The 14,876-nt window shown below is 46.4% G+C and overlaps 1 protein-coding gene across 2 annotated transcripts in view; it reads right to left on the bottom strand.

Annotated features, from left to right (window-relative positions):
• Nucleotides 1-14,065, bottom strand: part of FAT4 (FAT atypical cadherin 4) — a 148,149-nt gene extending 134,084 nt beyond the window's left edge. For both annotated transcript variants that reach the window (XR_001602480.2, XM_016203322.2), the window contains exon 1: nucleotides 8,225-14,065. Coding sequence is in view for 1 of the 2 variants with exons in the window: in XM_016203322.2 (XP_016058808.2) it covers nucleotides 8,225-13,402 (5,178 nt within the window). In the remaining variant the exon portion in view is untranslated. The remainder of the gene's footprint in view (nucleotides 1-8,224) is intronic.
• Nucleotides 14,066-14,876: the final 811 nt, after the last annotated feature.

The following is a 14,876-nucleotide window of genomic DNA, read 5'->3' as shown; positions in this document are numbered from 1 at the left end:
AGAAGATACTTAGAGGAAAGAGAGTTTTATTAGAGGCAAAAGCCAGGAGCAAGAGCTCTGAGGCTTGGGGGGGGGGGGAGCAGCAAGTTCTGGAAAAAGCAAGAGGCCAGTGTGGGTAAACCAGAATAGTGAGAAAGGATGCTGGAATCCATATGACAAGGAATTCAATAATTCAAGGAAGGATGATGATGTCTTAGACCAAGACAGTAACAGCAGAAGTGATGAGAAATTATCATTTTCTGATTATAGTTTTAAGACAGAGCCGAGATTCACTCACGGATTGTACATAGCATGTGAAAGGGAGGAGTCAGAGAGGAGTCCAAGTTTTTGGCCTGTGCAATCTGAAGACTGTAACTGCCATCAAGGAAGAAGGAGATGGCTGAGGGGCGGTAGGTTTTTATTGGGGAAGATATCAGAAGCCCAGATTTGGGAATGTCAATGCAAAATACCTACGAAGAAGCTCATGAAACATACCGAGTAAGTAGTTAGTTGTATGAATATGAAATTTAGGAGAGATACATGGGCCAGAGACAAAATTTTAGTCATCTGTGTATATGTTATTTAAAACCATAAGATTGATTGAGACCCTCAAGGGAATAAATAAAGGTTAAAAAGAAGAGTTTTAAGAACTGATTCTAGGGATAGTCCAACATTTAGAATTTGAGGAGATATGGAGAAGCTGGTGAAGGAGACCGAGAAGAAATTGGTCCAAGAAATAAGATAAAAATCCTGAGTATGAGGACTTAGAAGTGTGTGTCCAATGGGCACTAAGAACTGACCCTGGAGAGAGAAGCGTGGCTGTCAGGGTGGTCTTGACCAGGCAAATCCACTGGAACCACAGAAGCTAAGCCTGGCGGGGGTGGATTTCAGAGATAATGAGAAGAAAGGAGGCAGGGATGGGCAACTCTTTCAAGAAATTTTGCTGAAAAGTAAAGAAAATAAATGAGGCAGTAACTGGAAGCATGGAAATATATTTCCACCTCATGTTTAAGAAATTAAATGAAGAACTGACAGATTATAGGAGCACTTATCCAAGCCTAACCTAACTAAATACTGATATGGCCCTAACGCAACCCTACCACTGGGTCATTGCCTACGTTTTACTTGACCCTATATTTCTTTAGTCACCAGTATGAAGAAACACAGAAATACAAAAACAGCATTTTACACACTATAAACTGTATGACTGTGGGAATACAGAAAGTATCAACCACTCTTATAATAGGTAGTGCTACTCAGCGCTGTGTTGGGATCAAATGTACATACTCCGGAGTCAGACCACTGGGTTCAAATATTGCGTCCAACATAAAGCAGGCCCACAAACTTGACCTCCATGAACCTCATTTGTTAGAGGATGCGAGGTCGTGCGTACCTCCAGGACTATTGTGAAGACAAGTCAATGCCAACGTAATGGAAGCACTTTAAATATGTCAGAATCCACAAATGATAAAAACATGCCAGAAAAATGTCAAATAATCTGAAACAAATAATCAGTCACAATGCCACTGGCTACCAACTGCCAGTCGCCACGTGTGGCTTGTAAATGTCTTTCAACATTTCTTCAATACCTATAGAGTTGGTTTTTTTCTCCCTGGTTGTTTCTTAATTACATGTCTGGAAACTAGAAAAGACTGTGTTTCGAGAGTCAAATTTTGATGAACACTGATACACTATATGGCAATTATGTTATATTTCGTATTCATAACTTTATCTTCCAATTTTTTCTCAGAATATTAGCACCAGGGATAATCTAGCAGTCTCTGTATAATGGATGTATACATTTTAATATATGGTATTATACATATTAATTTGTAACATATTACATGTGCTTTATAAAGGATGTTTGTCTAATAGGGTTTTTGTTATTTTTCACTTGTCTGAATTCCTCATACTCTCTCCTTATTTAATGTGTGACTGAAACTGGTCACTGTTGTCACAGATTACTTAAAGCCTGAAAGCATTAGACAATATTGACCATATTCTGCATTTAAGGAACTTTTTAATTCATCTTGCCCATATAATTGGCCAATTATTCTTTTCCTGTTTCCTCTCACAAGCTCTAATTCAGAATACTACCCACTTTCATGGGTATTGGAAAGAGCTGGGCCCTAGATTTATTAATTCTTGGGCCAGAGGATCCACCTCAGGGTCTGTGGAATCCTTCAGAGTCACTAACTCAACAGTCCTCACAATTAATGAGGTTCTGGGGCAGTTTTTCACTGTAATGATGACAAAGTGCAAGATGCAGACAATGCGATGAAGAATCGATTCCACAAAAAGTGCCAAGTATGTAAATATTTCTCAAACCTTCCAAGAGTAGTTGCCTCAACATCAAATGGAACGATGCAGGATTTAAATTCTTATGGCTTTAGCAAAGGCCAAAAAACAAACAAACCCATAAGTTCATCAGAAAATAAATTATGTCTATGGAATCTATTACCAAACCGAGAGACCAAATCAAGCATCCCGAGCCGTTTACAAGACACTCAGTGTGAGTGTAATTGGCCATCAATAGCCGTGTTTGTAGTACACATTTGTACATGTCTTGAAAGCTTATAGAGCCCTTTAAGTCATTTAAGTGTTTTTGTTTAATACATTTTAAAACACACCAATAGGAAAAAATATCAGAGATAATCAAAGATCGTTTTTTAAAAAATTTTACTTGAGAGATCAAGAGGAGAAGAGATAAAATGTTTCGCCTTTTAATATAACCTTCACACTCCATCCACTCCAACTGCATCATTATGTCTTAAAAGGGTAAGATTTATCATCTGAAAATCCAAAATTGAGTACTCCCCCTTCATAAATTACAGTTCCCAAACTGCACAGCATCATGGAGCAGGGGAGGCTCTATGCACACCTGTGCTCTTCACCTGCCTCCCCTCCTCCTGGTCTCACCCTCTTCTCTGCTCCAGAACCACACCCCACAGACCCCCCCCCATGGGGATGGGCCCTGCTACCACTAACTGACTCACAGGTGTGCCCAGCATCTGCCACTGACCTTGACTGAGGCAGGCAACACTCATGCGTCTGTTAGTTCAGGTAATGCATAATGCTACTTGTCAAAGACTTTTCAACAGCCAATAAGGGTGTGAAAACAAGATTGGTAAAAGTATACAGATACGCTCATATCTACAGACTGAAGAGACCTGCTTGTAATAAAGCCACAGGTGGCCCTGGATTTCTGGAATAGTAGCTATGAGTATAAATAATGCACTTATATAAATCTGTGTGTGGTTTTCCTTTCTATCTATCCAAACCTAAGCAAATCATTTTTTAAAAATTTTATTAAATTTATTAGGGTGACATTTGTAATAAAATTATATAGGTGTCAAGTGTGCATTTCTATGATACACCATCTGTATATTGCATTGTATGTACACCACCCAAAGTCAAGTCTCCTTCCGTCACCATATATTTGACCCCTGTACCCTTTAACTTTTCTGTTCTATTGCTTATATTTTGCCTGTGAGTGATGATACACAAGGTACACAGACATTTAATCCAAGATGCACTAACTCTGACTCTAAACCCTCTGGAAGAAAATCATTTCCAAACTTGGTAGTCAGCAATGATCTTACAAAAGTCCCCATCACTCCTCTTGGAAACCTTGATGTTTTCATTGTGAAAATAAATTATTATCCAACTGCTAAAACTCAATTCTGCTCCTTAATGAATCATATTCCACTCACCAAGTATTCTAAACACACTTTTAATAGAGTATTTCTAGTGGCCTTTTTTTTTTTTTTACTGAATTGCAAAATTCTGATTACCTAGGCCAACAGTTCTCGCACTGTGTAACATGGGTTCCAGGCATACTAGACTGCCATTAAAGAAGGCTGGGAAATCAAGCCTGTCCTCATCAGAATGAAAAACATTGTTTGTCTCTTTCACTGTGTTGACACTGACACTAGAGGTGCAAGCGCCATGGTGGGTAAGTCTGTTGCCTTAGAACAAATCAAAACAGTAGCTCCCACGAATTCCAGCAATAACTGTATTCTGCACTGCTAGGCACTCACAGTAAAAATAACGTGCCAATTTCACTTAAACACTGGAGAAATCTTGAAGACATAGTAAAATTATTAATTTTATTAATTCTAGACCCTTAAACCTCAAGGTCTTTTCACTGTTCTTGTGACAAACACTGAAATGTACACAAAGAACCAGTAATCTGTCCTTAAGCACTGCAGCTGTCTCAAAGCAAAGCACACGTGCAGTTGCTTGAGTTGCAAGCTGAACTAGCTGCTTTATTTATGGAATATGATTTTTCATATTCACGCGGAATATGAAACTGAACAAAGGGAACCTGACACTTCAAGGAAAGCAACTAACAATATATGTTACTAATGATAAAATTTGAGCTCTCAAGTGAAAATTCAAATTTTGGAAAACTTCTTACCATCACCATTAGGTTGAAAGCTAATACACTTAAAGACTTTTACATTAAGATCCTTATTATTTATACCAATATTTCCCAAATGACCAATGCCTGATATTTCCAAGTCATGCATAGGTAAACATCCATTCAGAATACAAAGTAGATCGAGATATATATATATGTATATTTGGTAACAAAATATGAATAGTTCATTGATAGGGTTTCAGATTCCACATTGCAACTAAGTTTAACAAACTGCCACTTGTGGAGTTCTAGTGTATTATCAAAAGAAATTTGACAGTTAATCTCAAAAGAATATCAAAGTATCTCTCCATTATCCAAATCCTTATCTCTGAGTAAGGATCGATTCTTTTCATATACTTTAACCAAAACAACATTTTTGCAATAGACTGAAGGAAATCTGAGCCTTAAGCCAGATATTAAAGAGATTTATGAAAATGATGCCTCTTTTTTTATTATTTTTTGGGTTGGCAAAATAAAATTTTATTTAATACAGCAAAATTAAAATGTTACAGGTTTAATGTGACTTATAAATGAATTAATATTTTAACTTTTTCTCCATTTTAATGTTCAAAATGGTAAAGATCAATAAATAAGACACACCTAAGCAAATGCTCTTTGGGATCCTTGACAATTTCTAAGAGTGAAAAGGGGTGCTGAGACCAACAAATTTGAGAACTGGGACCTGGACATGTACAGTATTCCTTCCATTTAAATCCTAAGCTCCAAGTGAGATCACCTGCCTACAGTTCCTCTTTACCTTTTTGAGTTTCCTGACAATTCTCAATTCATTTGTAGAACAGAGATAATTGGTATGCCCTTAGGTCCTTAGTTCAATTCATGATTAAGATCAAATTTACTAACTTCCTCCATTCCCCCAGCTCACCTCGGTTCATTTATTTCTGAGGCAGAAGAACGCGTGTTTTGGTCTCAGCCTTCCACCATCTCATTCAGCAAACATGTACGCAGCACCTGCTATTCGTCAGGCACCACAGAAGGCTCTGAGATGATGAAGGTCAATGAAACAAAGCCTCTGACCTCGATGAGGCCCAACCCAGCCCCTCAGCTGCATGTTCCCATACAACCATACTTAAAAAAGAAATGCTTATTGATGTATTAATCTCCATTGTTTTGTTGAACCTAGAAAAATGCTTCAAAACTTATATGAGCTATTTTAACCTAATCAAAACTCTTCTGAGACTAGAAAGACACAAAATAAGAGAATAATAAACCTTATGTCTGCAACCCAAAGTGATCCTTCAAAGGCACTCCTATTCAGACCAAAATTTTAGCTGTGAGATTAGGGTAACTGAAGGCACACAACTGGACAGATCTCTGGAGTGAGCAATATTAGAGCCACTGTCCCCAGGCCTGCTCCACATGCATCAGAGATGGACAAAGAACTTAGATGAAATCATTTCTCTTTTACCCACTGACCCTCTGCTTGCCATGGAATGTGGTCAGCCATGACTCTAGCCAGAAACCCGAGTAAGCAACCCAGAGGCCTATCAGTGTACATGAGTAAATGTTTAAAAATGCATTGGAGCAAAGTTTGCACTTGGAAACAAACAGCTGAAAAATCACCTCTGACAACCAGAAGTAATTTATAACTTCTCTTTGCAGAATCATGGCAAATTAATTGTTTCAGCAGAAGGAAGAACGTATTTTATTGTATATACTTAAAAGATACAACCAATAATAATATGAAATTCTAGCTCCCAACTACTGCTTTCAATATTCTTTGGGGAAGCACATTTGCTTTTAATTTCAGGAGTGGTTGGACCTTGGGAACTCAAACTTGGTTTACAATTCCAGCACTTTAGTTCACAGAAGACACCCTGACAAGCAACTTTTTTTTATATAGATCACCATAATGACTTCTCCCAAATTTTTAAATAAATAGGGTACAGTAAATATGAATAATTTTCATATGGGTGTTATTTGAGGTTTAAAAAAGTAATAAACATGTTATCCCCTATTACTAACAAAATGATTTCTAATTATTGTTTTTTAATCTGCAGGGCTATTACAAAGACAGCACTACTTAATAAATTTAATCTAAGACAATCTTTGCAAATCCACTGAGTAAACAGCAAGACAAACTTTCTAATGAATAACAATGGACATTTATTCTAATTCTCCATATTTTCTAAAAAATGTAATACACTGAACCAGCCAACAACCAATAATATAATTTGTCCTTCAGTTTAACAAGTTCATCTAAAGTCTGGAACGACTTAATTGCCTGTCTTTAATAATAACTATTTCAGTCTTCAAACTAATGCAATCTCTTCATCTAAGAAATGATTCCAGAGAAGGAAGGTAGAGACAGGGAGAGGGTTTAGGGGAGGAATGCACCACATCAAAATAAAATTACATAAATCAAGGCCTGAGTTCAACCCAGTAGTTCTACATGTAAGACCTATGTTAAGATCTTGAGAAAACTAATTAGGCAAAAGAGGACATGTGGGTTAGAAATCCCTTCAGGGCTATGTATAAACTGAGTTCCACTTAGGATTATATCCCTGAGAATTATCTCTCTATTAAGAAGTATATCTCTAATTATATCTCTAATATCCTCTAGGCCATGAATTTGCTGTTCCATCCATTGAACAGACATAGCTAGCTATTATGGAAAAAAAAAAAATCCCTGAGAATTAAAAAAGACAATAATAATAAATGAGCGTTTTAAATGAAGAAAACCCTTCACCTCCCCAAATAGAAAAGCAAGAAAACAAACACATGAGCCTCAATCTCACAAGCATGTTATGTCTGGGTTACTGCCAAATATCACAAACCACATTTGATACTTTGTGTTTTTGGCTGAGTGACACCAGAACGACTTTGAGGGGAGTAGGGAGGGACAGAAAGCACTTAGAAAATGGCAAACAAGAGCTTTCCAGAGCACAGCTATATCATTTCTGGTTGATATCAGGACAACATTGGCAGGAGTTCAATTAAAAAACAAATCAGTGATACACAGAGGTAGCATCCTAAAATATAACCCAGGGAAGGCCAAGCTTGGAATTCTCTTGGCTTATGCTGTGAAACACTAACTTCTCACCATCAGCAGATAGAACAACGTGTACCTAACCTATACCATGGTATTGAACAGCACCGTCTCGTCTCAAGAAACCGCTTCCAATCTCTGATCATGCGCAGCACATTACATGCTTTAAGTCAAGAGGGAAGAGAAAGGATTACCGTAAGTCAGAGGACAGTGCCTAACATGCCAAGGCAGACGAAATCAGGCATCTCCCTAAACTTGGCTCCGCACATTGAAATTAGTCATTGTCTACAAAGAAACTGCCAAGGCTGCTGAGGGTGTGAAAGTTAATACTGTCCGAACGTAAACTGTCAGTCTGTCCTCCATGGTCACACCCCCTAAGACAGCTAGGCTGTAAGGCTGATTTCTACCAAAGTTCTTCATTTTGGAACAGACATTTCTGAGGTCTGAAATCACCCATTCTCTAGCAGACCTCCTTACTGAGAGGTGTTTAGTTCAGTGCTGGGGTTCAGCCTACGTAACTGGACGTGGGTTGTTTTGTTATGGGGGGGGCATTTCAGACATGGCTAAAGATTTCTGCCTCACCTTATACACGTGACTGCTATGAGGTGAACTATAAAGTAAGAACTGTTCACTGTTTAGTTTTGACCAGGGTTAAACCTAACTTTATGTAATTCTTGCTTGCCTTTGTGCCAAAACATTTTCATATACTCCCATAGGTAAAAATCAATCACCAACAATACAGGTAAACAATTATAAAGAGAATGATCTTTCTAAAAGCATAACAAGTAATTCAGAAACAATGACAAAATCATTACCTCTGCTCGCTGCGTCCTGGGAAAAGCAGTTGATTTTTCGATGGCGTAAACCTCCACCAGGTAAAGGCAGGCCCCTTGCTCCCGGTCCAGAATGGCTGCCGTCTGAATCATGCCAGTTTGTCGTCCAATAGTAAAGAGACGTCCAACGGTTTTTTCTTCACATCGAACTGAAACAATATAATACTCCACTGGGGCTTCCGATCCTCTAGGGCTCGCTGCTTCTATTGATATCACATTGGTACCGATGGGTTCCCCTTCCTTCAAAATAGTTATATATTTGGGTTGAGTAAAAACAGGTCCATCGAGGCCCTGAAGAATGACGGTCAGTTCGGTGGTGGATTTCCTCCTTTCAGGGCCAAGGTCCGTTGCTGAAACGATGAGGTTATAGATCAGCTGTGAAGGCACCAGTGCTGATGCCACTCTCAAGTCTCCACTGAAACGGTCCACGACGAAGGTGTCTGTGTCCCCGTTGATGATCTCGTACTCCACCTCTCCGTTGGCACCTTCGTCAGGGTCAGCAGCCATGACCGTGGTCAGCACAGAGCCAATCACGGCTGAAGGGTCTGCAGCGAGGGCGTTCTGTGATATGAACACTGGAACGTTGTCATTGAGGTCTGTGACCAAAATGGTCACGTTTTTCAACGCATACCGTCTAGTTTCTATAGGCACAGCTTGATCGTTGGCTTTTACCGTTAACTCAAAGAGGTTAGCAAATTCCCGATCTATTTCAGCACTGGTGTATATAGTGCCTTTGACTTCATCTATGCCAAAGTGGTTGCCCCTTGGCATCTGTTGGATGATCGTGTAGGCTAGTTGTCCATTAATGTCTGCATCAGGGTCATGGGCAGTCACTGAAATGACAGACGTTCCAATGGGAACGTTCTCAACAATAGACTTGAAAATATCCCCAGGAGGAAAGCTAGGAGGGTTGTCATTGAAGTCCCTCACCTGTATAACCACTGACATTGTAGATGAACGAGGAGGCCTTCCTTGGTCTTTTGCTGTTATATTTAATTTGTACAAAGACTGTGTTTCAAAGTCCAATTTCTTGGCAAGAAAAATACTCCCAGTGTTTGGGCTAATGCTAAAAGTTCCATGGTTATTAGTCCCAGTAATGCTGTAGTGCAAATCAGCATTGTCACCGGAATCTGAATCAGTTGCGGTAACAGACGACACGAGTTCACCAATTCTCATGTTTTCCAAAACATCAACAAAGAGTGTTGATTTAGGGAATGAAGGGGTATTGTCATTTTCATCTAAAATATCAATATTTAAGGTACAGGTTGAGTTGAGGGAGATTACCCCTGAATCCACTGCTTGAATGACAAGGGAATAGGCAGATGTTGCTTCGTAGTCTAATTTGCCAATTAGTGTCACCTGGCCAGAGGAACTATCTATAGCAAACTGTCTTTCTTCATTCCCTTTTATTACAGAATAATGAATAAGTCCATTATTACCTTCATCAACATCTGAGGCAGATACTCTTAAAACCTGTGTCAGGTTGGCTGCGGACTCCGATATTGTAGCTTGGTAAAAGTCTTTTACAAACTTGGGAGCATTATCGTTTATATCTTTCATGTAAACATGTACAGTGGCCTGATCCTTGAGAGGCTGCGGGAGCCCCTGGTCTGTTGCAATGACTGTAAAGGTAAACACTGCAGTCCCTCTGCGCCTCATAAGAGACTCCCTGTCAAACTGATGAGTATTTGTAATTTCCCCACTAAGAGCATGCAACTCAAAGTCTGGCTGAACCATTTCAAAAGAATACCTGACTTCTCCATTTGGCCCAAAGTCTTTATCTACAGCACTTACTTTGCCCACAAATGACCCAGCTTTCTGCTCCTCTTCAAAATAAAACGAGTAATTGGTACTGTTAAAAAGAGGTCTGTTATCATTTACATCTTCTAAAATTACAGTAACATTCACAGTAGCACTAAGGGGTTCCACCGCTCTGTCAGAAGCAACCACCAGTAAAACATATCTGTCTTGAAGTTCACGGTCCAGCTCACTTTTTATATACAACTGACCATCTGGGAATATGCCAAAAGCATCCCCTGTATTTCCTTCAGCAATGCTATATGCAATTTCACCATTTGCTCCTGAATCCTTATCAGAAGCTTGCACTTTAAAGAATCGAGAATTCACAGGTTCTGACTCAGAGAGGGTGACCTCATAAGAGAGCTGGTCAAATACAGGTGGGTTGTCATTTACATCATGGACATACACTGTTAAGATGACACTAGAGGAGAGCTGTGGAACACCCATATCCGACGCCAAGATCTCTATCTGGTAGGAACCGGCATGGACATCCAGGGGCCCCAGCAGACTCACATGACCATTCTTTTCATTGATAGTAAATAGGTTCTTGGGGTTCTGCTTCAGGCTATAGAGCACCATGCCATTGACACCCTCGTCAGGGTCCACAGCTTTGGCTTGGAAAATGCTGTGCCCTGCCTGCCAATTCTCCACCACATTCACGCTCTCTACTGCCTGAAGGAAATGGGGAGAGTTGTCATTCAAATCCTTAACCGTGATGTTAACCATAGTGTCTCCAGTCACTGTGCCCCCACTGGCCACTACTTTCAGCTGATAAAAGGACTGCTCTTCTCTGTCAATCACACTAGCTGTGGTAAGCTGCCCAGTGACCTGGTTGATAGCAAACATACCTTTCTGATCCCCAGTAGTAATCAGATAACTGATGTTGGAATTGAGATCCATGGTGGATGCAGACACACTACCCACATGATATCCCAGAGCCACATTCTCAAAGACCACGAAGCTGTAGGCAGCCTGGCTGAATACAGGTGGGTTGTCTTGAGTGTCCAATACAGTGATGGTTACTACTGCCTGGTTGGGGGACTGTAAATTGCCACCGTCAGTAGCCACTATTTGCAACTGGTAAGCTGTTTTTTCTTCTCTGTCTAGGGCCATCCTTGTAGAAATCACCCCACTCTGAGCATCGACCTGAAACCGAGACCTGTCCCCAGCTGATATGCTATATTTGACAGTTCCATTGAGACCCAAGTCGGGGTCAGTGGCAGACACCGTGGTAATGTAGCTCCCTCCAGGCTCATTCTCCTGGATATGAGCAAAGTATTGGACTGGGTAGAACACAGGACTGTTGTCATTCATGTCCAGGAGAGTCACATTTATGCGTGCCACTGAGGACTGGGGAGGGGAGCCCAGGTCTGTGGCCAGAACCAACAGGGAGTAGAAAGCTTGCTCCTCTCTGTCCAGAGAGGAGATGGTACTCAACCTCCCAGACACGGGATCCAGACGGAAAGACCTCTGGTCAGTCTCCGCCTCTTGTAGGGAGAAGCGCACTGTCCCATTGTCACCCAGGTCCCCGTCAGTTGCCCCCAGCACCAGCAGTTCTGTTCCCGCCGGGGCGTTCTCCACCACAGACACATCGTACCCGGCCGGCTGGCTGAACACTGGCTTTTCATCATTCACATCCAGCAGAGTTACTACGAGCTGGGCGTAGGAGACCTTGGGGTGAACGCCCTGGTCCCGAGCACTGATGTTCAGTACAATTTGGGAAGCAAGTTCACGGTCCAGGCCCCCGGCAGCCCCGGTGGTCACCAGGCCGCTATGCTCGCTGATATGGAACCAGCCCAGGCCATTGCCAGAGACGATGCTGTAACGCAGGTTCGCATTGAGGCCGGAGTCGCCATCCGTGGCAGACACTCCGCTCACGTAGCTTCCCGGGGGCGCCTCCTCGCTCAGGTTCACTCTGTACACCTGCTGCGCAAAGACAGGAGGGTGGTCGTTGATGTCATTGACAAAAATCACCAGGCTGGCCACCGAGGAGCGCGCCCGCACCGCCGCAGCAGGGGGCGCCCCGTAGTTATCCGAGACGGACACCGTCAGGTTGTAGGAAGGAATGCGCTCCCGGTCCAGGGCGCTGGCCACTTTGATGAGGCTCAGGTTCGGCACTTTGCTGCTCTGCACCTCAAAGTGGCGCTGCTCGTTGCCCGCAAGAATCTGCACGGAAATGTTCCCGTTGGCCGCGGGGGAGTCTGCGTCCGTCACGGTGAGCAGAGCCACCACGGTGCCCACCTGCGCGTTCTCGTCTACCGAGGCGTAGCGCGAGGTGGCGGGGAAGTAGCGGAACTTCACCACCGGGTCGTTGTCGTTGACGTCCAGCAGCTGAATGAGCGCCTCGGCGCGCCCGGTGAGGGACGGCGCGCCCCGGTCCAGAGCCTGCACCGTCAGCGAGTACTGGCGCCGCGCCTCGAAGTCCAGGGGCTCCCTCACCGTGATAAGCCCCGTTTCGGGGTCCATCTGGAAGGGGGTCCCCTCGTCCTGCAACCGGTAGCGGATGTCGGCGTTGGTGCCCTCGTCGGCGTCCGCCGCCGCCACCTGGAGGACGCTGGAGCCCACGGCCGCGTCCTCGGGCACCCCCGCCTGGTAGTGGGAACTGCCGAACACCGGGGGGTTGTCATTAATGTCCTGCACGGTCACGTTCACCTGAAGGTAGCCCCGCCGCTTGGGCTCGCCCTTGTCCTTCACCTCCACCAGCAGCTGGTACTGCGGCGTGACCTCGCGGTCCAGCCCGCCCTCGGACACCAGGTGCAGGAAGGCGCCCTCGCCGCTCGGGTTCAGCGTGATGTCCAGGCGGAAGCGGCCCTCCTCGTTGCCCTGCACGATTTGGTAGGAGTGGTGGTCCACGCCGTTGGAGCCGATGTCCGCGTCGGTGGCCGTGTCCAAGATGACTTGGCGCCCGCTGCTGCTGTCCTCCTTGAAGGTGACGACGATGGAGGGGTCCGGGAAGACGGGGGCGTTGTCGTTCAGGTCCCACACCAGCACGCGCACCTCGGTGGGGTAGGTGGGCGAGCTGGAGAGGACCACCAGGTTGATCACGTCGCTAGGCAGGCTCTCGCGGTCGATGGTGGCCGTGGTGTACAGGGTGCCGGTGCTGCTGTTGATGGCAAACAGGGCGTGGTTTTCGCTGAGCCGGTAGGTGAAGCCGGGGCGCGTGGGGATGGTGCCCACCAGCGTGCCGGGGGGCTGCTCCTCCAGCACCTGGAACACCTGGCGCTGCTCGGCCCCGCCGACCCGGGCCGGCCCCGGCAGCAGGGACAGCAGCCCGAAGACGCGCAGGAGCTGGAGTACCGAGGGGCCGGGCAGCGGGAGCCACGCGCGGCCAGGAGCCCCGCCTGCGCAGGCCAAGTCCATGGTCCCGGCTCCCTAGAATGGCGTGGTCAACAGAAGGAATAGGTGAAGCAAAAAGAATGCAACGACCGGGATTAAGTATCCTGGCAAATGCCACTGACGGTCCTGCTGAGAGCTCAGCTATTTCAAAGGACAGCCTGCCCGGCAGAAGCAAGTGGCCGCGGCGAAAGGTTCCATCCAGGTAGCCATTTGGACGCGGCGTAGCCAGAGCGCAGCGGGGACGAGGGGCTGCCGGGCGTTCCGCGGGGCGCTGCCGGGCGCCGACGAGTTCCGAGAAAAGTTTCTCAAACCTCCAGTGTTCCCACCCTCGCCCTCTCCCCCCTCCACGTTGGTTCGGAATCCGGAGAGTCTGAGCGTTTGCGCGAGGGTGGCCGAGGGCTGGGGAGAGGTGGCCTGTGTTTAAGGTGTGTGAGCAATCCTTGCAAATAACTCTTCAGAAACTTTGGAAGTTGCCCGCGGCCAAGACACGGAGGAGGGCAGGACCGGCGCGGGCGGCGCTGCGGGCAGAGGACGGCTGCGCGCAGGGAGGGGCGGGAGGGAGCCCGGAGGTGAGCGAATTCTTTCCCTAAAGGCTGGAGACCCGGGGTCTCCTGCAGTCCCCACCCGTCGGGAACTGGCTGCGACGCCCCTCCGCGGAGCTGTGCGAGTGGCCGCGAGGCCCAGGCGGCGGCGGCGGCGGCGCGCGGGCCGCCGGCGAACTGCGCTCCCGGCGCGGGCGCTAGGGCTCCAGTGCCCCCGAGCGCTCCGCCGCCTCCTCCTCCGGCAGCCGCCGCCGCCGCCCCTGCTGCGGGCGCGGGCAGCATCCAGCGCTCCTCGGCATGTTTTTATTTTACTTCAGCCGGGGCGCCTGCCGACCCGTTATTTGTACATCCACAGCGAGCGCAGGTCCCCCGTTCTTCTCGGCCTCGCGGGGCTCGGGTAGCAGCGGCGCGCAGTCCCCGCGTCCCCTCCCCTCAGCATGCCGCGGGGGGTGGGGGGAGGCCGTTCTCGGGCGGCCCCGGCAGAGCCCACTCTAGTGCGCTTCGCCCCTGCCCGGGTGAATCTCTGCTTTTATGGTCCCGGGTCAGTTTCACTTTGTAATCCACAAGGCTTTAGGTTTGGGGGCGGCTGGCCCCGTTTCTCCTGCGCCGTCGGCGGGGGAGGCGGGCACGCGGCGCCGGGCAGTGGCGGCGCCCGCGGCGGCTCGGGACGGCGCCTGTCAGCGCTCTGCTGCTCGGCCGCCGGGCTCGAGGTTGTGCGGCAGCGCAGCCGGAGCTCGGGAGCCCCTCTCCGCCCCAGCGAGTCCCCACTCTCCCCGCCCCTTCCCCTCCGCACGCGCGCGCGCACACGCCCCGCGCGCGGCCGAAACACAAACAGAGGGGCGGGCAGACCGCGGGGCGAGCCGGACTCCCAAACTTTGCTCGCCACTCATTGACCCGCTGTGGGTTCGCGCGGACGCCCCCGCGCTCGGGGCCTGTCACCCGCGGCCCCGCCCCCG

Source organism: Miniopterus natalensis, chromosome 4 (genome assembly GCF_054644295.1).
Source record: "Miniopterus natalensis isolate mMinNat1 chromosome 4, mMinNat1.hap1, whole genome shotgun sequence".
In the NCBI taxonomy this organism is placed as follows: Eukaryota; Metazoa; Chordata; class Mammalia; order Chiroptera; family Miniopteridae; genus Miniopterus; species Miniopterus natalensis.
Note: the sequence above shows the minus strand (reverse complement) of the source record. Positions and strands in the feature narration are given on the sequence as shown.